At 36.7% G+C, this 22,634-nt stretch overlaps 1 protein-coding gene and 1 pseudogene across 5 annotated transcripts in view; both read left to right on the forward strand.

The window, feature by feature from the left end:
- The window catches only part of LOC105488979 (glutamate metabotropic receptor 1), a 425,749-nt gene that overhangs the window by 131,377 nt on the left and 271,738 nt on the right, over positions 1–22,634 (forward strand). For all 5 annotated transcript variants that reach the window (XM_011753528.3, XM_011753529.3, XM_071096567.1 and 2 more), the window contains one exon: positions 5,778–6,027. In XM_011753528.3, coding sequence (XP_011751830.2) covers positions 5,778–6,027 — 250 coding nt within the window. The remainder of the gene's footprint in view (positions 1–5,777; positions 6,028–22,634) is intronic.
- Positions 6,038–19,319, forward strand: LOC105470744 (FUN14 domain-containing protein 2 pseudogene; annotated as a pseudogene).

Genomic DNA, 22,634 nt, shown 5'->3' on the forward strand with positions numbered 1-22,634 from the left:
ATAGTCTAATGCATAATACTCAGCTCTCTATCAATATGTATAGTTAAGAATTGCTGTACAGATGAGAACATATGGACATATGCTGGGGAACAGCACACACTAGGGCCTGTCATGGGAAGCGGTGCAGGGAGGGAGAGCATTTAGAAGAACAGATAATGGATGCTGGGCTTAATCCCAAGGTGATGGGTTGATCTGTGCAGTAAACCACCAAGGAAGGCGTCTACCTACGTAACAAACCTGCCTATCCTGCACATGCAGCCCTGAACTTAAAAGTTGAACAACAACAACAACAACAAAAAGAACTGTTGTTCAAACAATAACATATAAATAAAGAAATTGGGACAAACATTTCATGAAACCAGTTAACTCATCCAGACATTTTAGATTATGAAAAATACATGTTTAATTGCTTTTTGCTACTAAGAGAAATAAGAAGTAACCTAAGAGTCACTACAGAGCTGTTCCAGTTCTCATATCAATAAGCTTCGTGCCCATTGGTGAGATATTTCACCTCTCTGTGCCTCAGTTTCCTTGTCTGTAAGCTGATCTGTTTTTCTGAATATGCCTAAGGGTCTCTATTAGGTTTAAAACACAAGGATGTTCTTAATCGAATGCAAAGAGCATTCTTGTTTGTTTAACCTGCATGTGTTTTCAAAAAGGAGCAAAATCATCTTTTATTGAAGTCCAAGGGTGGGCACCCTGCAGTAAACTCATTCTCCTTGTAACACAATCTTCTGACAGGCTGACAGTGACTTGTGCTGAGAGAGTCTGCTAGTGATGCCTATTTACCTTGCAGATTCCTGAACCTGCATTTATTGTGAGAAAGTGGCATCTGACTTCCTTCCTCGTGCCCTCTTGTGCAGATGAATAAGGCATTCGCTGGCCTGCTGTGTGTGGTTTTTTCCCTTGTCACCAGTCAATGCGTGTCTTTTGAATCGTGACACGTTTCCACAGTCTTTGGAGCTAAAGATTTTGTAATGTGTTAATGCTTCTTTTGGGCTTCACTGGGCTGAATTAGGTCACTGAAGGTGGTTGAATTAAGAGAAAAATGCATTAATTTGATCATTTAATCTCATAAAACAGGAAATAAGAAAGCTTCTTTTAAAAAATACAAGAACATCTCATTAGATTTAATTACAATGCTCGTGAAACTTTTACAGATGCTGACATTTAAGTCCCAAGTCTTTTCTGACTACTGTCATAATTTTACAATTATTTTCTTAAATAATTGCTGCATTTATCTGATATTTATCTTAAAAAAAATTGAAAAGTACTACCAAATTGTGTACCAAAAGTTAGAACTACTTTCACCAACAGTGTATATACTTATACCTTGCCAACACTGAATCTTATTAATCTTTGAACTTCTAGCATTCTAATAGGCGAAAAAAGAATGTTTCATTTTAAAGGTACTCTATTGATAACAAATATGGTTCAGTGATTTGTTTCATATGCCTGTTACCCACTTTTACTTATTTTGTTTATATTGCTTTTGTTTATAACTTTTGCCCATTTTTCTATTGGGCTGATACAACAAATGCACCTTTGCTGTGCATTTAAGCATCTAGAACTATCATGAGTACATCATTGAAAAAGCCATAAGAATATTTTCTCCTGGAGATTACATTCTAGAGAAAAAAGAAAAATAAACAAAAAGATCAGCAATATGTACAGTCATGCACCATATAATGACGTTTTGGGAAACAATGGGCCACCTATATATGATAGTGGTCCCATAGATTATAATATGGTACTTCTACTGTACTTTCTCTATGTTTAGATACACAAATACTTACCATTGTGTTACAGTTGCCTACAGTATTCAGTACAGTATCATGCTGTTCAGGTTTGTAGCCTGGGAGCAATAGGCTATTCGATATACCATAGGTGTATAGTAGCTTATGCCATCTATGTTTGTGGAAGCGCACTATTATGTTTGCACAATGACAATATCACCTAACAACACATTTCTCAGAACATATCCCTGTGGTATAGTGACACATGACTATATTGAGATAAAAGCAAGGATTTACTTAGAGGTTGCTTTAAGCTAACTGATCAAGAAAGGCTTTTCAAAGGAGGTGATATTTCTTTCATGATATTACTGATAAGATCACCCAGTAGAAGAGCATCTTTTCAGGTGATGGAAATAGCATGCATGAGCTTGGGGTATTCCGCCAACAGAAAAGGACAAAAGGTTCCTGGGGTGAACCTTCCAATTTCTCCAACCTCATCTCTTCCTACTTTCCCTCCATCACCTTTTCCAGCCTTATGGAGAAGCCCATGCACAGCCTGGTAGTCCAGGGGAAGGAGTTTCCATTTTATTCCAAGCATGTTAGAATGCAAGTGGAGCTTTCTGTAAAGGAGTAACAAAATCAGATTTATACCTTAACAGATTACTCTGGTTGCTAGGTGTGAAATCAATCACTGAGAACAAGAATGGATGCAGGGAGGCCAATCAGAAGCCTACAGCACTTGTCTAGGTAAGAGCTGATATTTAGTTGGTGTAGAGGATACTATACTTGGCCCACCCAGATTTCCTTTACCTGTTGGGTGTGCCAGTCTCCTAGCCACCATGAAAGTAGGCTTCTATCGGCCAGGCACTGTGGCTCATGCCTGTAATCCCAGCACTTTGAGAGGCTGAGGCAGGTTGATCACCTGAGGTCAGGAGTTCGAGACCAGCCTGACCAATGTGGTGAAACCCTGTCTCTACTAAAAATACAAAAATTAACCAGGCACGGTGGCACATGCCTGTAGTCCCTGCTGCTCAGGAGGCTGAGACAGGAGAACTGCTTGAACCCAGGGGGCAGAGGTTGCAGTGAGCTGAGATCGTGCCACTGCATATCAGACTGAACAAGAGTGAGAAAAATAAAATAAATAAATAAAAATAAATAAATAAATAAATAAATAAATAAATAAATAAATAAGAAAGTAGGCTTCTATCAGTCCCAGTTGCCTGCTTCCTAGGAGGTGGTACCTGGTCTTCCTTCTTGTGGACCTTAGCCAATGATTGACCGACAAGGGGATCCCTTGCCTGGAGGTGGGGTTAACTCTCTGTATAATGTGCTCTAGCACTTTATTGTGTTGTCAGCCTGAAGCTATTCTTTAGCTTAAATGATGTTTCTGCTTAGCTGCCTCCTACTATTCCTCCCTGCTTCTCTTTGTCTTCTCTTCCTCAATAAATTACTTGAATAAGAATCTTCATATTAGGCTCTGTTTTTGAATAACCTAACCTAAGACACAGTTTACAATGGTAGAGGCTGAAATAGAGGAAAGAGAAAGGATTAGGAATGCTCTAGAGATAAGGGCTACAGGAATAGTTCTGGAATGTGAGAAAAAGACAGAAATAAAAGTAGTTCTCAAATTTTGTTATTGTACAACTTGGTGGGTAATGGCATCATGTACTAATGGATGTCTGGAAGAAGTAGATTTGCAAGGTAGAGAAGGAAATAATTTTATTTCAGATATGTTAAAGTGTCTATAAACGGATACCACTGGGTAGGCAATTAAATAAATATTATTTGAATGCATGTGACAGAGTGGAAGTACTTATGATGAGAGTATAGATGAAAAAGACAAAATTTCTCAGGATTGAGTCCTGGTATGACAATTGGAGCAGAGAAAGAAAATCCAACAAACATACTGAGGAGTGACCAGTGAAGTGAGGAAAACAGGAGAAGGTTGTATCACAGAAATAAAGAGAATAAAATGTTTCCAGGAAGGTATGGCCAACTGTTGAATGCAACGGGGTGGTTGATGAAGATGAAGACAACAGATCACAAGATATGGAAACAGGGAGATTATTGCTGATCTTGACAAGAGAAGATTTTGATAAGAGAAGATTCTGAGGTGATGGGTATGCCTATGTCTAAACTCATCAAGAGGTATACATTAAACGTGTACAGTTTTTATATATCAATTAGATGTCAACTGAGAAAAAGAGAAAAAAATGCTAAAAAGGAAAGAATGGAAGAAGCAAATACATTGACCTAAGCAACTATTGTTGCTATAAACAGGAGCAATGAATCAGTAACTCAAGAGGGACAATGAGGTCAGGGGTATTTTTCTTTTTGATTGACACTGATAGGAGGGATAAACTGATTATCCAAGAGAGAGAACAATTGTAGGAGAAACTCCTTGAACAGACAAAAAGTGATGGGATCTAGGGTCCGTGAGCAGGGGTTGGCTCTAACCTAGAGTAGACACACTTCAAATTTACAACAGAAAGGTTGATAGATAATATACATGCCGGTGAAGAAATGTTTATAGATGTAGTGGGAGGCAAAAGTAGTTTTAGATAGATTGTTTCTATGTTCTTATTGAAATTTGAAATGATGACCAAGTTGAAATGGGGAGTGGGAATGGTTTTGGTGGTTTGGAAATTTGAAGAGAGAAGAGTATGGATGAAATAATTAATGAAATATTTAATATTTAATAATTAACGAAATAATTTGTTCTGTAAGAAAGTTTACTTACAGGGGTGATGTAGTATAATTTCCTTGTGCTATTGAATATCCCTTTTGGTATGTGTGCTCATGAATTTTAAATAAAACCATTCAGCAAGGTCATGAGTCTTTTTTAGTCATGTTTAGGTGCTCAGGTGTAGACATGGAATAGGCAGATGGTTGGGTTTAACTAGCATTAATGTCAGGAAAACACAAACGAGTTAAGGAATTTGCCAGAAGCAATTAAGAGGTAGACTATGAAATCTAAGCTGGGCTAAGAAGGAAACGAGAGGGAGAATGGAAAGAAAAAATAAGAAGGTTAATGGATTTGAAATTTTGATGAGGTTGAAGAAGTGCTGTGGTAAGGGTAGTAGAATATATGAGTTTGTATGATAAGATGAGGTAGCAGAGACGGATGTTTAACATCCACATTCAGAGGAATTAGAAACATCTGTGATAACAAGGTCAAAAGTGTGACCCTGGACTTGTGTTGGTTACAGGAAACATCAGTGGAAGGCGAGAGTTTGAGAAACCATGAGGGCATGGTATCAGATCTATCATCCACATGCATATGAAAATCCCCAAACTTCGGGAGAGGAATAGAGACACAGAGGCTCATAAAATGGGAGCTAAAGTATCAGTGGAATAGAGAGACAGGGAACTTGTAAAGTGCGATATTTATCTCATTGGTTTCTATGAGTTTTCAGTTTTTTTAAAGTGTTTTTTATTATAAGAATGCTATAAAATAAAAATCATAATATAAGACACAAACCTCTCATAAACCCATCACTTTGTCAGAGGATGGTGGATTCTGACGAGGCCCTATAGCTGTTTCTGGTCTGCCGATCTCTGACCTGGCCAGGTGTTCCATTTATTTTGCTTACTCATTCTTTGTGGAAATATTGCAGGGCTTTATGTCACCAAGAGTGGCTGCTTGTTAACCTGGCAGCCAGCTGAAGCAAGTCCTCAAATGAAGAGTCCTTCTCTTTGTGTTTCTTTGACCTCTCTAGTCCAATGCACTGATCTTTCCTACGTGGTTAAAATCTGGGACAAGAACTATTAACAATGGTTGGAAAATAGGGCAGCAATCCTTCATTTTATAAAACATGTCTCATTATAGGTTCCCTAGCTCAGCTTGTCTCTCATTATTTCCACAGAGTTGATTGTCTGGTTACATTTCATTACTCTCTTTAATCCATCCAGATCTTCCTTCAGTCTCAGTTATATTTACAAATTATTTGCCATTCCTGTGACTAACAAGTTGTTATTCCATTTTGTAAGTAGTGTTGTTGCCACAGTTGTCTTGAACATCTGCTGATTGTTTCCGGACAGGGAATTACGGGGAGAGCGGAATGGACGCTTTCAAAGAGTTGGCTGCCCAGGAAGGCCTCTGCATCGCCCATTCTGACAAAATCTACAGCAATGCTGGGGAAAAGAGCTTTGATCGACTCTTGCGCAAACTCCGAGAGAGGCTTCCCAAGGCCAGAGTGGTGGTCTGCTTCTGCGAAGGCATGACAGTGCGAGGACTCCTGAGCGCCATGCGGCGCCTTGGTGTCGTGGGCGAGTTCTCACTCATTGGAAGGTAAGTCTCGCTCTCTCTCTCTCTCTCTCTCACACACACACACACACACACACACACTTTGAAACACATATGCTTACTTTCACAAAACTAGACTTGCTAACTCCAAAGTGGGAGTGACGTGCAGTGCTGAGCTGAACATTAGTTCTGGATCTCACTGATAATGTGAATACTGGCATCTTCCTGCTAGACAACAGAAGAACAAGGCTCAGGAGGGAGGATTGGTTAAGCCCAGGAGTTTGAGGTTACTGTGAGCTATGATTGGTGCCACTGCATTGTAGCCTTTTTTGTCCAAAAAAAAAAAAAAAAAAGGAAAGAAAGAAAAACAAGAGCAGAGCAGCATATAACAAGATATTGAGACTTTTTCAGAAAAAAAACATGGAAAGCTTTTTGGCAGAATATGTCTTGATCTGGAGAATTATTCGTTTCACTTGCTTTCTCCACACCCAAGCTGATGCTTATGTCTTCCTACCTCCTAAACATGCGCATCTTATTGAGATATCAGTGGATAAAGAACAGCAGTGAAAATGGAAAATATGTATTAAGATTTGAAATTTATAGAGTTGTCTAAAGACAAGTGAAGATATGCAACAGAACTGTGGAAGTTTATAATATATCTTGTCCCATTTATGAGTTAGCTAATTTTGATGCTTTCTGCATGTGATTTCTGGAATTGCTGGTGGTGGGTCCCAAAATTTCTGTTCTCCTTCTAAATCGTGTGTACTTGTTTGGCAACAGATGGTAATCATCACTGGATTTTTCACAGGGCTTTTGACCTAACAGATATCTTGTTTAATTTGCCAGCTTCTAATATTGCATAAAGAAACTGCTCAATTTTCCCCAGGAACCTACTGAGTTTACCTGATCTTTACTGATCTTCAACCCTATCACACTTATCTTCCAAATCTCTTTGTCTCTTCCCATCTCTTCTTCTGGGTACACTATAATCATATCACACCCATTAAAGAGCTTCAACCACTGATCTTCTGCTCTTGGAAGTTGGGTAGTACTGGTGTGGACATGCTCACTGGACCTTTCCCTTCTGTCCTTGTGTTTATAATAATGATTGCAATTCTAGTAAGACTAACTTTGCCATCACCTGGAATTAGAGGTATAAGACACTTCAGGGACTTTTTAAAAGAAAGTAGGATAGAGGGAGGCCGAGACAAGTGGATCACGAGGTCAGGAGATCGAGACCATCCTGGCTAACACGGTGAAACCTTGTCTCTACTAAAATGCAAAAAAAAAAAAAATTAGCCAGGCGTGGTGGCGGGCACCTGTAGTCCCAGCTACTCGGGAGGCTGAGGCAGGAGAATGGCGTGAACCCAGGAGGCGAAGCTTGCAGTGAGCAGAGATCGCACCACTGCACTCCAGCCTGGGCGACAGAGCGAGACTCCATCTCAAAAAAAAAATAAAGAAAGTAGGATAGAAATACAAATAAATGAATAAAGAAACAAAGAGATACTCTCCAAGCATGAGGAGGTGTGGAGCCAAGGTCAAATTGTAATTCATGATAAAGATAATTATTAAACGTGGGCAAAATTGGCACACTGGCACACAGAGTCAACTTGGCTTCTTCAACATGGTGCAGTTTTTGGAAGCCAATAATATGTTCATAAGAAAACTGGTCTTCTAAGGAGTATTTAAATAAGAAATGTTATTTCTTTTAGGAGTGAAAAGAAGGTAAACAGTATTTTTGAAGTGTTTCATGGAGTAATATTCTTAATAAATGCACCAGGACAAAGGATGTACAGACATTCAGGCCTTTCCATTGCTTCTGTAACATGACTGCTTTTAGGAAGATTGCTTGTTTTTAAAAAATTCTCATATTTATAATTTACAAAACAACAATAGTCTGTTTTGCAGAATTTATTCTTTTTATAATATCCTCAAAAATGGCTATCTACCTGGGTTCTGGAGATATTGAACAGATGTGGCAAACCTGTGAACTTCAGGGCATATAGACTACCTAATTATGAAACATAATTACACAAAATTGTGCTATGTGTAATTGGAGTGTGAAAAATATATTCTGTCACCATTATGAGCTGGGCAAGAATGATAATGGCAACTTAAGTCTTTCTAGCTCTTTGTTTTTTACCTCCTAATAATGCAGGTGAACTCATACAAGTATTTCTGAGAGTCACATGTGTTTGTTTATGTGCTTGTCTGTGAAGAGGTCAGCTACATGTGATGTCTACCTCTTTTATTCCTCTTAAATGCCCCACTTCTGCTGGATTCCACTGACATATCCGAGGGAGCTATTGTTGCAATGAACACCTGAGCTTCTGAGGACACTGCTTCCTGTGGTAATAGTTATGGTCACTGATGCATGGAATCCTTGAGATGACAAAGCTATACCATACTCTTTGCCAAGTGAAGGAAAGTGTCTCTGCTCTTCTGGGCTACTTTCCATGAGTGGCTCTCAAAATGGTGTTGGCTTTTAATGCCGCTCTTAGAGAATTTTGATGAAAGCAGCCTTTAAAATTTTTTTTGTTCACAATTTTCTCTCCCTTCCCTGATATCCAGATATGAGTTTATAAGGAGCTGAGCTGGGGACAGAGCCAAGTAGTGAAACGATGCCATCCTTAGAGTTAGTCTTCCCTTCAGGTGGCTGATTCTCTCTTTTCATTGGGGATGGATTCTATCCTAAATGGTGCTCTGTCACTCATGTCAATGGACACGTGGTGGACTTGGTTCCCTCATTTCAGCAGACGTGTCCAGAATGGCTACAGTTTAACCTCAAGCTGCAACTTCTAGCTATATTAGTAATGCTGTCAAATATATCTCCCTCCCTTTCCAAGGGATTTTTATGTACCAAATGTTGAACTTTTTTGAGATCAGAAGCCATTGTTTGGTTTCTTTCATAACACATGGTATGATTCTGGCTACTGCCAGAGTCACAAGAGGGCATTGTGTAGGTGTCATGAACTTCTTTTCATACAGATGAAGATAGTAAATAATGGTGTAGACAGCAGCAGGAGAGATTTGGTTAAAAAAAATTAGAACTTTTTAAATGAAGACTTATGTGCCCTTGTCTCCATGTCTGTTGTTTTCTCTCACACTTCACATGCAATGTGTCTGGAACTCTTCTTGGCAGTACCATCAAAACATATTCAGATGTGCACAACTTGTCACCACTTCCTCTGCTATGATCCTGGTCCAAGCCACCATCATCTTTCACTTGGCTTATTGTGATAACCTCAAAATTGGACCTCTTGGCCATCTAGTTTCAACATATAAGGCAAAGTGATCGTCTAAAAAATTAAGTCAAGTAATGTCACTCATTACCTTACATGCCTAATGCCTTAAAATGATCCCTTATTTCTTTCATAACAAAGTCATTACAAAGGCCTTCAAAGCTCCATATTTGATCACTTGGAATGAGTTGCTTAGAATGGAATAATGAACTATATTGATAGAAAAATAGACTTCTAAAAAAGGAAGCTCTCATAGAGAATAAAAATATCATATATTTAATAAATGTGGGGTAATGAAAAAAACAAACAAAACAAAACATGGGCTAAGAGCTCTAGCTATGCCACGGAGCAATTATGTGATCTTATTTACTTAGTAGCTTTTTGTCTTGTAGCCTATTTTTTTCTATAAAAATAAAATATTTGGCTCCAGGTCATCTTTAAACATTTTTCCAGTCCTAGAATTTATAACATATTAAGAAAATATGGCTAATCTAAGATCAATAAGGATGTATTTATAGATATGTCTAATATTGTTCATGAATTGGGTCTGATCAATTTTCTCACCAGCCGCTTTGTTAAAACCAGAATTCATAGAATAAGTTGGTCAATATTAGGATAAATCTGTGGTTATGGAATATAGCCAGCAGACCCAGGGGAGACTCAAACTTTGACTTTGAACAAATTGGCATAGTATTCTCCACCAAGCAAATTAACTAATCACAATCAAGTTAATCATCGTGCAAAAGAATAATTTCTTCTTGGCTCTATGAAAGCTTTATTTAAGATGCTTCTCAGAATTATGTGCACTATATTTATAATAATAATTTTAATAATGATTGTGATGCTGATGATGCACCTGCATCTGATAATACCTGTTTAGGACTTACTATATATAAGCACTGTTCTAAGAACTTTGCACATAACTCAGTTAATTATCACAACAATGTGATAAGATAGGTAGTAATATTATTCCCCTCTCAATTTATAGAATACAGTAACTTGTCAAAAAGTGCTGCAGTGTCAGTGCTGGGATTTGAACTTAGGGACTGCAACATCAGAATCTGTGCTATTAATTAGTAAGTTTGTGGAGTAATGGAAAAACAAAACAAAACATGAGATAAGAGTTCTAGCTTTACCATGATTATTTTGTTTAAGAGATATTGGCATTAATCTTAGTTTCCTTTTAACTTGCCCTCTCAGAGATTTATTTCATTGTTTAGAGTCACCTTCTTTGGGAAAATCAGCTAAAGTATCTCCCATGAGAAAATTATTTTACATTTCTAGTTATTCTTTGTTTCTTTGCATTCTTTTATTTTGTGCTTAGTTTTAAGTATTTCCTATGATGATTCATTAAAGGATAATTCATTTAACCTCTTTTCCAGCTGATTTCTTTATCTTAACATGAGACTTTACAATATCATTCTCTTTTCACACCAGGCTTTATCTATAGAACTATATTTATGTAGAAGCCAACTTGGAATGAGTGCTATTTCTCTAAAATTCTAAGTTACAATTATTAAAATTCTAATAGTTAACTGATGAATCTGTTCTAATTCTTAATTTTTTTATCTGAGGAAATTAAAACTGAGAATAATTGATGTGTATGAATACAAAAATCAGCTACTATTTATTGAGGGTTTGGTAGGTACTAGGCTATTGATATATGTTGTCTCTAGTTCCAACAACAACCCTGAAAGGTTGACTTGAAAAGCAGAGAAGTTCAATAATTACTCCAAATTCCTAAGTTTAATAAGTGGTGAAGTCAATATTCAAACTTACTACTGCACCATATTATCATATATATATATATATATATATATATATATATATATAGGTATTGAATTGTAACTGCCTCAACTGTAGGAACCAAGTTTTGCACAGTTGTTTATTTTCCTTCATGCCTAGCATCGTGTTTTGTCATGATAACTTTTTAATAACTACATCGAAGTGCTTGGTGGGTAGTAGACAGAGCAGGTAGCTTCACTGTGTGACCCCTGATTTCCCTGTGATAGTCTAGAATCAGTAAATTTTACCTGGTTTGGTAAGGGTTGATGCTTTTCAATCAGCCTGTATCTCTACAATTCATCTGTAAAATTGGAACAACAACCCATTTGGGTTGTTGTATTTGTCTAATCCCAAAATGCCTGCTTGCCTGATGAGTCATCACTGGGTCTCACTAGTAAGTCCCTTGGGGGTACCTTAGCTCCCCTAAAGACACACTGTTCTTTCAGGTTGAGTGAGAGCCTCCTGTCTTTAGTCCTTTGCTTAGTGTTGGCATTATCCTGAGCCTCCACCCTGGTTTCCTCATCTTGGGAAGACTTTTCTGTAAATTTACATTCTGCTTTGTTAGGAGTCTCTGAGCAGACATACTAGGTGTACCACATTTATTTATATATTTGCTAGCCTTTTTCACTGGATTATGACTACATTTTTTTTTACACCGTTCTTACATTTCAGTTCCTTGTCCCTTACTAGTGTGTACTGTTTTATCTATTGTTTCTCGCATCTCTGTGATCTTCTCACTCATTAGGCCAACTTTCTATCACTCCTCACTGCAGAGAAACACCACCTCCGGCCCTTTAGCTAAAAGTTGGTCTAAGAAAATTTTAAATGCCATGCTTTTTTAGTTGAAACACAACAAACACATCAAACACACATGTAAAAAATGGTTGAAATGGCAATAGCTTTATTTGGAAAGAAGATTACAGTTTCATTTAAAAGCAAATGAAATACTTGGTTTTTACTGTGTACCTTTTGGAATCTTTTTCTTTCAGAACACATATTTGGAAAAGTGACCTCTATATCCTTGAAATATAAGATTATATAGCATGGTGTTATGTTTCATATGCTTTTTAAAAATAAAATATGGGTTATTTTAGCTTTCATCTTTCCACTATGGGAAAAAAATGGGGAAGAATCTAAAGTTTGCAGCCTTCAGGAAAAATTGCAAAGGTTTTATTTTAAAGAGAATATGGACTTTCATTGAAGTGTGACATCTCCAAAAATGGATTATAATCAGAAGGCGAGCAAGGCAGATAAGCATTTTCTGATGCATAATGATCATGACTTACAGATATATGACTTGGCCTTTTCTCAGCTCCCAAGGGCAGGAAATGATTACAAACCTGTAGACAGGTTATACCTTTCTTAAAACACTCCTGCTCTACAGGCAGATTGATGAGAGCTTTGTGGAAAATTACACTGCTAGAAAAAGACTGAGAAATGTTGCTTGGGGAGGAGAAGGAATTTTGTTTAGAATACTCTAGAGAATAAATATTATTTGTAAGATATCAACAGTTATTGTGAGTATAGCTCTCTGGCACAGAATTGCTCAGGATTTTCATAATAACTGAGATGGCTGATTTACCTTAAAGTTGGTAATTATAAACCCTTCTTATAGTATAACACCTATAGTCTCATGTTTCAGATACCGGACATCTGAAACATGAAAGATTCCACTTTCATGGTCTTTACCTGCCTTTAGGGTATCAAAACATTGAGGAAAAGGATATCTGGTGCTGTCTGCATCTGTATGGCACTACCCAACTTGAATAGATGGAAAAGGATGTCATTATGATTCAGTTCATTTTGTCTTTGATGCTGATCAGAGACAATATGGAATTTATCTTAATATGTTCTTGTAGCACCTGTGGCAGTTCTTACCTGGGTTTAAATCAGAATCAGCAGACACACTTGAAAATAGATTCCTTGATCTCACCTTAGACCATCAGTACAATTTCTTGGTCAGGACTTTGGATCTTCTTTCTTTTTTTCGCCCTCTCTGATGAGTTAGCTTTCAGAACCACTACCTTATGATGCCTAGATCAGGGATTGGCACTCACGTGGCATTCACTATGAATGAACTGCTTATAGGGCATATTTGAAAGGGAAGACAAAATGAAAGTTTAACTCTATTGCCTGTGACTCTACCAATTCAACTCTGTTTTTTTATCTTGAAATTTACTTGCCTTCAAGGTTTTTGTCTTAAACTACAGATACATTTGAGATTAGTTAATAGTAGTAGGAGCAGTACAAAACTATTAGAAGTTCTGTTTATTTCCTGTGTTGGTGTCTTCTCCTGCTGCCCAAATTAGCCTATTGACCTGCCCTCTGAAAACATAGTCATGTTCCAGTTTTCTGACTAATCAAAATGCAAAGTAGGAGCATTTAAGCATAACTCAAGGTCAGCCTTAGCTATCTCCAAGTCTAGAGTTGCCTGGGGCCTACCAATGAACTATCTCTTGCTAATTACCAGAATGGGGTCTGATGATTGAGTTGTTCCTGAAGTTAGACCCTCTCCATAGCCGCTTATCTGTCTATATCATAAAACTGGGGATATTTTAAAAACTTTAGCTTTTGAGCTCCACCTTCTTCAGATTCCAGTTTAATATGCTGGGGAAAGGACTTAGGAATTTATCTGTGGTCTTCAAATTAGCTTTATTAAATTCACCAATTTTATGTGTTTATTTGATGCATTTTGATAACTCTATACAGTGACATACGCACCAAAGCAATCATGCTTTGCCTTAAGCACCAAGGCAATCATGTTGTGGAACACTTGCACATTGTTTCTAAGTGCCCCTTAGTGCCCCTTTGCAGTCTTTCCTCCGCAACCCCTGGAAATAGGCAACCATGGCATTACACTTTGACTTTTTCTAGAATTTCATATAGAAGGAATCATACAGAATGTAATCTCTTGTGTCTGATTTCTTTCAATTGACAAAGTACTTTTGAGATTCCCTTATGTTGTTGGGCATATTACTAATTTTCTCTTTATTGCTGAGTAGTATTCCATGACATAAATATATCTCAACTTGCTTATCCATTTACCTATTGATAGACATTTGAATTGTTTCTAATTTGTAACTATTTTGAATAATACTGCTGTGAACATTCTTGTACAAGTCTTTGTGTGGACATGTATTTTCAGTTCTCTTTAGGAATTATCTAGAGGTGAGATTATGGGTCATAAGTGTATGTTTACCCTTGTCAATTACTGTATAAGAAATTGACTATTTTCCAAAGTGGCTGTACAGTTTTGCAGTTCCACCAACAATGTATGAGAGTTCTAATTCCTCCACATCTTCACCAAAATAGTGTTGTCAGTCTTTTTACTTTTAGCTATTCCAGTGGGTGTATCATGGCAACTCTTTGTGGTTTTAATTTGCATTTTCCTAATGACTAATAATGTTGAACATTTTAATGTACTTATCTGGCATTTTAGTATCTTTTTTTGTGAAATATCTTACACATCTATGTCCATTTGGATTTCAGGTTGTTTATCTTCTCATTACAGAGTCGTAAAAGTTATTTATAACTTTTGGACACAAGTGATTTATCATATGTATGTATAATAAATATTTTCTCTCAATATGTATCTGAAATTTCAATTCTGCTGAATGTCTTTGGAAGATGAAACATTTTGAATTTTAACAGTGCAGTTAATAATTTCTTCTTTTATGGTTTATACTCTTTGTGTTCTATCAAAAATATTTTACCTCCTCCACGGTCACAAACATTTTTCTAAAAGTTTTATAGTTTTTGCCCCATATTAGATATATGACTCATTTGGACCTTATTTTTGTATATGTTTTGACATAAGGGTGAATGTTCTTTTTATATAAGAATACCCCAGTCATTTGAGAACATTTTACTGAAAGAAATATTATTTCTTCACTAAATTAACTTGTCATTTTGTTAAATATAATATAACATGTGTGCGTTTATTCTTATTTTAGATTAATTGAATTTTTAGCATTCCATTTTATCTCTATTTTTGGCTTACTAGCTATGACAATTATTTTATGAATCTAGGGTTTAAAATATACTTCTTTACATTGTTATTGTTCACTTTCCAAGAATATTATACTGCATCACATATGATGTAAGAAGTTTATGGTAGTAAATTTCTATTTCTCCCTCACTTTTGGTTCTATTGTTATCATATATTTTATTTCTATATCTATTCTTAAACTCAAAATACATCGTTATTTTTGCTTAGTGAATTATCTTTCAAGAAATAAAATGAGAAAAATTAACTTCTATATTTATCAATATAAAAACTATTTATGGCCTTCTTTATTCCTTTGTATTAATCCATATTTTCATCTGTATTTTTTCTTCTGCCTAAAGAATTTCATTTAACATCACTTGTGGGGCTTATCTACTGAGACAAATTTTCTTCTACTTTTTGTTTTGCCTTCAAATGTTTTAATTTTGTCTTACTGAATAAAAAATCCCTAGTATAGAATTCTAGGTTGATAGTTGACTTTTACTCTCAATACTTTAGAGATATTACTTAATTATACTTTGACTTGCATGGTTTCTGATGAGAAATCTGCAGTACTTCTTTTTACCTTTGTTTCTCTAATATGTATTATCACTGAATGCTCTTAAGCATGTTTCCTTATCACTAGTATTGAGTCATTTTATTATGATAAGCCTTGATGTAGTTTTATAATATTTATGGGACTTGGGGCTTTTTGAATGTTTTAGTTAAGTGTGATCAAATTTGGAAAAATGTCCATTACTTCTTCAAATATTATTTTTGCCTTTGCTGTTATATTCTTTGTAGCTGAGATTCCATTTATATGTGTTTGATCTCTTGATATTTTTACATAGAAAATTTATCTGTTTACTTATTTTCCACTTTTTTCTCTTTTTCATTTTCAACAGTTTCTATTGCTGTAACTTTGAGTACACTGATCTTTTGTTTTGTAACATCTAATCTGCTGTTAATCCCATCATGTCATTTTAAAATTTCAGATATCGTATTTTTCATCTAGAAGTTATACCTGAATATTTTGTTTACTTTCTTATCCCGGCCCGCAGGATAGTCAGAGCAGGCCCTGGAAGAGGGGGTGGGAATTTGGGGAACAAGAGACTTGAGAAATGGAGACAAGACAGTGCTCTGATCAAGTCTCGTTTAATGGCGGTAATGCACTGCCTTATATACACTTGGAAGGGAAGGGGTTGGGCTAAGGCGGAAATGATCTCATTGCCGAGGGCGTGGCCAGGTTAGTTTCAGTTTCTCCGGTGGGAGGTCATGTTGCCCTTGAGCTATTAAGTAACAATTTTCCCGGGGCGGGAAAAGTGAGTGAAGAAGAAGCAGGAAGAGCGCCATCTTTAATGGGGTATTAGTACAGGGAAAAAAGGCAAAGATAGGGAGAAGGTGTGGGGTGGAAGTGAATATAGCTCAGGCGTTTAATCCTCAATTATTATTTGCTATGGCCGGGGCGTGCAGCTCCGGACACTTTCTGTTTCTTTTCTTAACATGGTGGTTCTTCTGGGATATACAAAAACATATTTAGAGTAGTTGTTTTAAAATTCTTCTCTCTTTTGCCAGGCAGGCTTTCCACTACAGTTTATGGGGTGTGTGCTGTTCTCAGTGTTGTGTAAGTTCCAGGATTTGTTTGTTCTATGTTTTCCAGTGAGTCTTTCTCCAGCCTTAGATATTTTTTTCTCAGATATGTGCACATCAGAACTTAGCTAAAGACTGGAGGGAATCCCTCCACAGATTTATTTCTCAACCCACTTTTCTCCTTTTCAGTGCTCTGTCCCAGTAAGTCTACCTGCTTCAACCTTCCCAAACTCTGATCCCTGTTTTCTTATTCTTTGCTGAATTTCCCCCTCCCTGTTCTGCAGCCTAGAGACTACCACCGGACAGTAACATGGGCAATTTGGTTCATCTCTTTGATTTTAATTTTCTGGAATATGATACTCCTATATTGACATTTATACAATGTCTGATAACAGTTGATTCATATATTTTATTTTGTGTTCTAGTTGTTGAAGGCAGGAGGCCACTATTTCACATTCCTACTAGCAATGTATGAAGCTTCCACATACTAACTAAGGCTTGTTATCATTATTGTCCTTTATATATAGCTATCTCAGTGAGCATAAAATGATATCTCATGTGGTTTTGATTTGCCTTTCTGTAATGTTTGTTTATCTGAGAATATCTTTATTTCGACTTTAATTTTGAAAAATATTTTTGCTGGACATAATATTCTTGGCTAACAACTTTTTTTCCCTCCAGCATGTTGAATATGTCATTCAACTGTTTTTTGGCCTCTTTTGTTTTTCATAAGGGATACTTCTGTATCTTATTGTGGTTTTCTTTTTATGTGATCAGTGGTTTTTCACTTGCTGTTTTCAAGATTTTTTCTTTATTCCAATGTAATCAGTTTTACTATGCTAAGCCTTAATATTTTTGTGTTTATCTTACTTGGAGTTCATTCTTGCATATGTAGATAAAAGTTTTTCAGCAAATTTGGAAAGTTTTCAACCATTATTGCTTTAAATATATTTTTTTCTCTTATCTTTCTCCACTTTTTCTGGTACCCTTTTTATATGTATGTTGGTACACTCACTTAAAGGTATCTCACATTTCTCTGAGGCTCTGTTCACTTTTGTTTTTATTGTTGTTCTATTTTCTCTCTGTTCTTTGGGTTTTGTAGTCGTTATTGATCCACTTAGTATTTCTTCTGCCAGTTCAAACCTACAGTTGAGCCCTTCTAGTAAACTGTTCATTTTGTTTATCTTTTCAACTCCAGAATTAATTTTGGTTCTTGTTTTTTTTAAATAACTTATGATAGTCTCTATTTAATTAGACATTGTCATTGCATCCTTTTTTTACTTCTTTAAGCATAGTTTCCTTAGTTCTTTGAATATATTTATAATAGATACTTTTAAGACTTTGTTATAGCTGACATCTGGTCCATCTCACAGGCAGTTTTTGTTGCCTGCTTTTTTTTTTTTTTTTTTTTTTTTTTTGCATGTATGTGAGTCACACTTTTTAAAAAATATCTCATTTTTTTGTTATAAACTGGAAAATTTTGGTAATATGTTGTAACAATTCCAGACACTAATTCTATTCCTCTTTTCTGGGGCTTGCTTTTGTTATTGTTTATATTTTTTATCTTGGGTAGACTATTTTATTGAAGTCTATTTTTTTGCAGTGTGAAATCACTTGAAATAATCTTTTTTGAATTTGTGCTACGTACTAGTACGTATTTTATATATGAGAAAACTATGGCTCAAAGAGGTTTGATGACTTTTCCGGAGCCACTTACCTAGTCACTACAGCAAAGATATTCAAATAAAAATTTGTCTAACTCAAGAGTACTCTCCTGTGTAAATTGGCTACAGTGATGAAGGTTGCAGAGGATGTATGTATTCATTTTCTATTTTCTACTATAACATATTACCACAAGGTTAATGACTTAAAAATACAAAATTTTAATATTGAGTTCTGAGCCCTCACGTGCCAAAAGCCACCTGGCATGGCAACTACACACCACTCTGCATCCTACAGCGTGGATCCTCTGCATGTGTCTTTGGGAGATGAGCTCACTGAAATGGCCATGTCCAGTCAAGGACACTTTGAGGGAAATTTTGAGTCACTGGATCTTGCAGAATTTGCTCAAAATCAGCCATGGGGGTAAGCTGTTTGGACAGGAATCTGGATCTATGGCTAAAAAGTATCCCGTGGCAACCCAGCTGTTAATTGGAAGCTTCACTGGATGGTGCATGAGTTTCGTATTCCAAAAGGTTGAAAATTGGCTGCAACAGCTGTAGGGGGTGAACTTTTTCTCCTTTGGCTTGCAAGTCATACTGAGTACATCAAAGATGACTGGCAACAACTGGAGGAGGACATGAAGAAAGCCAAAGAGCTGAAGATCCATAAGAACAATCAGATACCTACTGAGGTCAAGAGCAAAGTTGAGGAGGTGGTATCATTTGTGAAGAAGAATGTTCTAATGACTAGGGGAATTTTCAGAGGTCTTCTGCTTGGCATGGCATTATAAGGAGGATGGCCTCATTTCTATTGTTCTTGTTTTTTTTTTTTTTTTTTCCAGCCACCAGCCTCTATACTCCATCATAGGTCATAGAGTCCTGCCTCTTCTTTTCCCATGCCTTCCTCCGTGCTGTGGCAAATCCAGATGGCTTTTAGAAGCCTCTGTTGGTATAAGTTAATATGGTCCTACCATGAGCTTGATGGTGGCAGAAGAGACAGCAGATATTACTTCTCTTTCCAGTCACTATTAAAGATATTCTTTACTCGGGGAAAAAAAAAAAAAAAAAAAAAAAAAAAAAAAAAAAAAAAAAGCAGCTCTGGATGTCAGAAGTTTGAAATGAGTGTTACTGGGCTAAAATTAAGATATTGGCATGCCTTTTCTACGTTCCTTGGATTGTAGAAATCTGCCTACATTCCTTGGATCACAGCCTTCTTCCTCTATTTTCAAGCCAGTAGCATTGGGCTGAGTTTTCCTCACACTACCATCTCCCTTGTTCTCTCTTCTGTTTCTCTCTGCTACTGTTAATGATCATTGTATATACATTGGGCACACCTGGATAACTCAGAACATTCTCCATAATTTCAGACCAGGTGAATAGAAGACTTTATTTTATCTACCATCTTAATTTCTTTTTTCCTATTGTATTCACTGGTTCCAGAGATTTGAGCATGGACACATTTGGCTGGCTATTATTTTGAGTGGAATGTCAAAGAGAGGACAGGTGTTAGAGTCTGTGGAAAAAGCAGTATCTAGGAAATATTTGGTAGAGGAGTGAGGGAGCCTTAAGAGATTGGTAGATTGAGGGAAAAACTTGATAGAAAGTAAGAATCTTAAAGCTATTTGAGGTGGGGGATAGCCAAGAAAGGTCTTAGCACAGTGGTATTCAATGTGGGGTTGAGATGAGGGTATATTTTCACAAGACAATGTATGAGTCTTAGAGGTAGGTTAGTGGTTTGAAATTAAAACAGTATGTTTTATAGTCCTAGAATTTTTTTTTGTCATATTTAATGTTACTTGAATTTAAAAAATTGAAAAATGTATAACACTTTATACTTTTCACAGAAAGAGATAAGTTTTGGAAGAGTGGAGAAACACTAACTGATAGGTTGATCAGGGAGATAGGATCATAAATAAATACATAAGGCTGGAGTTTGAAGAAAGAGGCGACATTTCTTCCACTGACCCAGGACACTGAGCGAATTAATGGCTGGGTAAAAGTTTGGATGGATTTTGGTAATAAATGGATTCAGAAACAGATGTGCTGCATTGAAAGTTCTTTGACTAGAAAACTTGATTTTTGGCCTGATGCGGTGATTCATGCCTGTAATCCCAGCACTTTGGGAGGCCAAGGTGGGCAGATCACCTGAAGTCAGGAGTTTAAGACCAGTCTGACCAACATGGAGAAACCCCGTCTCTACTAAAAATACAAAAATTAGCTAGGCATGGTGGTGCATGCCTGTAATCCCAGCTGCTCAGGGGGCTGAGGCAGGAGAATCGCTTGAACCCGGGAGGCAGAGGTTCAGTGAGCTGAGATTGCACCATTCCACTTAGCCTGGGCAACAAGAGTGAAACTCTGTCTCAAATAAATAAATAAATAAATAAATAAATAAAAAGAGAAAACTCTTGATTCTTGCAATCTTATCATATCCCATCTCTTTTTGTGAATAAAGTAATTTTGAAGAATAGTAAAATAATTAAGAGCCACTGCCTTCATCATTCTAGACAATAAAAATAAAAATTTTGTGAAATGGTTGAAAATTGCACAGAATAGTTTTTTTTGTCCTGAGATCCTTTTTTTTTTTTTTTTTTTTGAGACAGAGTCTCGCCCTGTTGCCCAGGCTGGAGTGCAATGGCGCAATCTTGGCTCACTGCAACCTCCGCCTCCGGGGTTCAAGTGATTCTCCTGCCTCAGCCTGCCAAGTAGCTGGGATTACAGGCACCCGCCACCATGCCTGGCTAATTTTTTAGTAGAGATGGGGTTTCACTATATTGGCCAGACTGGTTTCAAACTCCTGACCTCATGATCTGCCTGCCTCTGCCTCCCAAAAAGTGGGATTACAGGTGTGAGCCACCATGCCTGGCCCTTCCCTGAGGTTCTTACTCAGAGTTGTAGTTTCAGTTATGTCTGTGTCAGGTGTGTTCACGTATTTGGGAGAATATGGATCCTTACTTGTTATCTGACATCTTATCTCTTAAAGATAAGATGTTTCTATGCATTTTTAAGACAACATTGAAAGTTGAAAAAAACATGTCCTTAAGGATTTTAAAATTCAGTTTGAGAAATTTTTATACTTTTTTTTCCTAGTGTTAAATTTTCCCTGCACAGGTATATTCCCTCGAAATTGCCATAGGCATTTTTTTTTTCCCAAAAGGTAGACACAGCTTCAGGGATGTGTGGAAACACTACACAATAACTACTGGATATGACTTTATGGGCTTCTGGATTTAGCATTCCTAATAGAGAAATATGAATATTATTTTTTCTCTTTGCTCATCAAATATAGCACATTATATAGTTATTAAATTTTATTCTAGTCCATTCCTGTGGGGATTGCAAACCTAGATAAATGCAAAGGAGCTGGAATTGCAAAAATTATGTCAGTAAAGAGGTATACTGTGTGTAGTTTGCTGACATGTTTTGCCAAAGTAGAATATTAAAAATTATTATATCAATGTACTGATTTTGGTCACTACATACTATTGGAAAATGTTATGTTGTTATACAATCACTTAATTAAACTTATAATTTCCAAAAGGTAAACAAGAGCTTATTAACTATGTTTTGGTTTGTTAGATTAGGAATGTTTACACTTGAATCCCCAAGGCTTTGTGCCTTAAATTTTCTTTAAAGAAAGGAAAGTCTTGGCTGAGACTGACTTTCTGTAGAGAAAGACTTGTGAAATGCAAATGATTTTCATCCATCCAAAATCTCATTATCTCAAGGCTCAATTTGGGGAAAACCTGCTTCCAAACTCATTCACTTTGCCGTTGCCGTGGCTCAGATTCTTGCTGGCTATTTGTTGGAGCTATCAGTTTCTTGCCATGTGGGCCTCTGTGTGGAGCCAGCTCAGGTGAGATCTGGCTTCCCTGAAGTGGGGGGCAGATAGAGAGATCAAGAGAGAGAGGGGAGGAAGTCATAGTCTTTTGGTAACTAATTGTGGAAGTGATATACTGCTACTTTTGCCATATTCTATTCATTAGAAGTAAGTCACTAGGTCCAGCAATTCAAGGGGAGGGGATTGCACAAGGGAATGAACACAAGGAGGCAGGATCATCTTAGAGGCTGCCTATTACGGTGGTGGAAACAGACCCATAGTATTTGCATTTGGAAATCACTTTTTCTAATTAAATATGTCTGGCTGTTAGTCATTTTATAGTCTTGCTTTTAAAGCTATTATGCTAATGAGGTTAAAGCAGAAATCAGAATGAAAATTTTTCAATGACAACATTAGAGGACATACGTCACCTGTGCTAGCGTTATCATTTGAGTTTTCTGAGACTTGTAATAGATACTTGTTACAATCTCTACTTTCCTTAAATGTCATCTATTTTAAAAGCTTTAGGTAACGCCTCTCACCAGTTGTCTGGACATGTCTATACAGATGGT

This window comes from Macaca nemestrina, chromosome 5 (assembly GCF_043159975.1).
Source record: "Macaca nemestrina isolate mMacNem1 chromosome 5, mMacNem.hap1, whole genome shotgun sequence".
Classification (NCBI taxonomy): domain Eukaryota; kingdom Metazoa; phylum Chordata; class Mammalia; order Primates; family Cercopithecidae; genus Macaca; species Macaca nemestrina.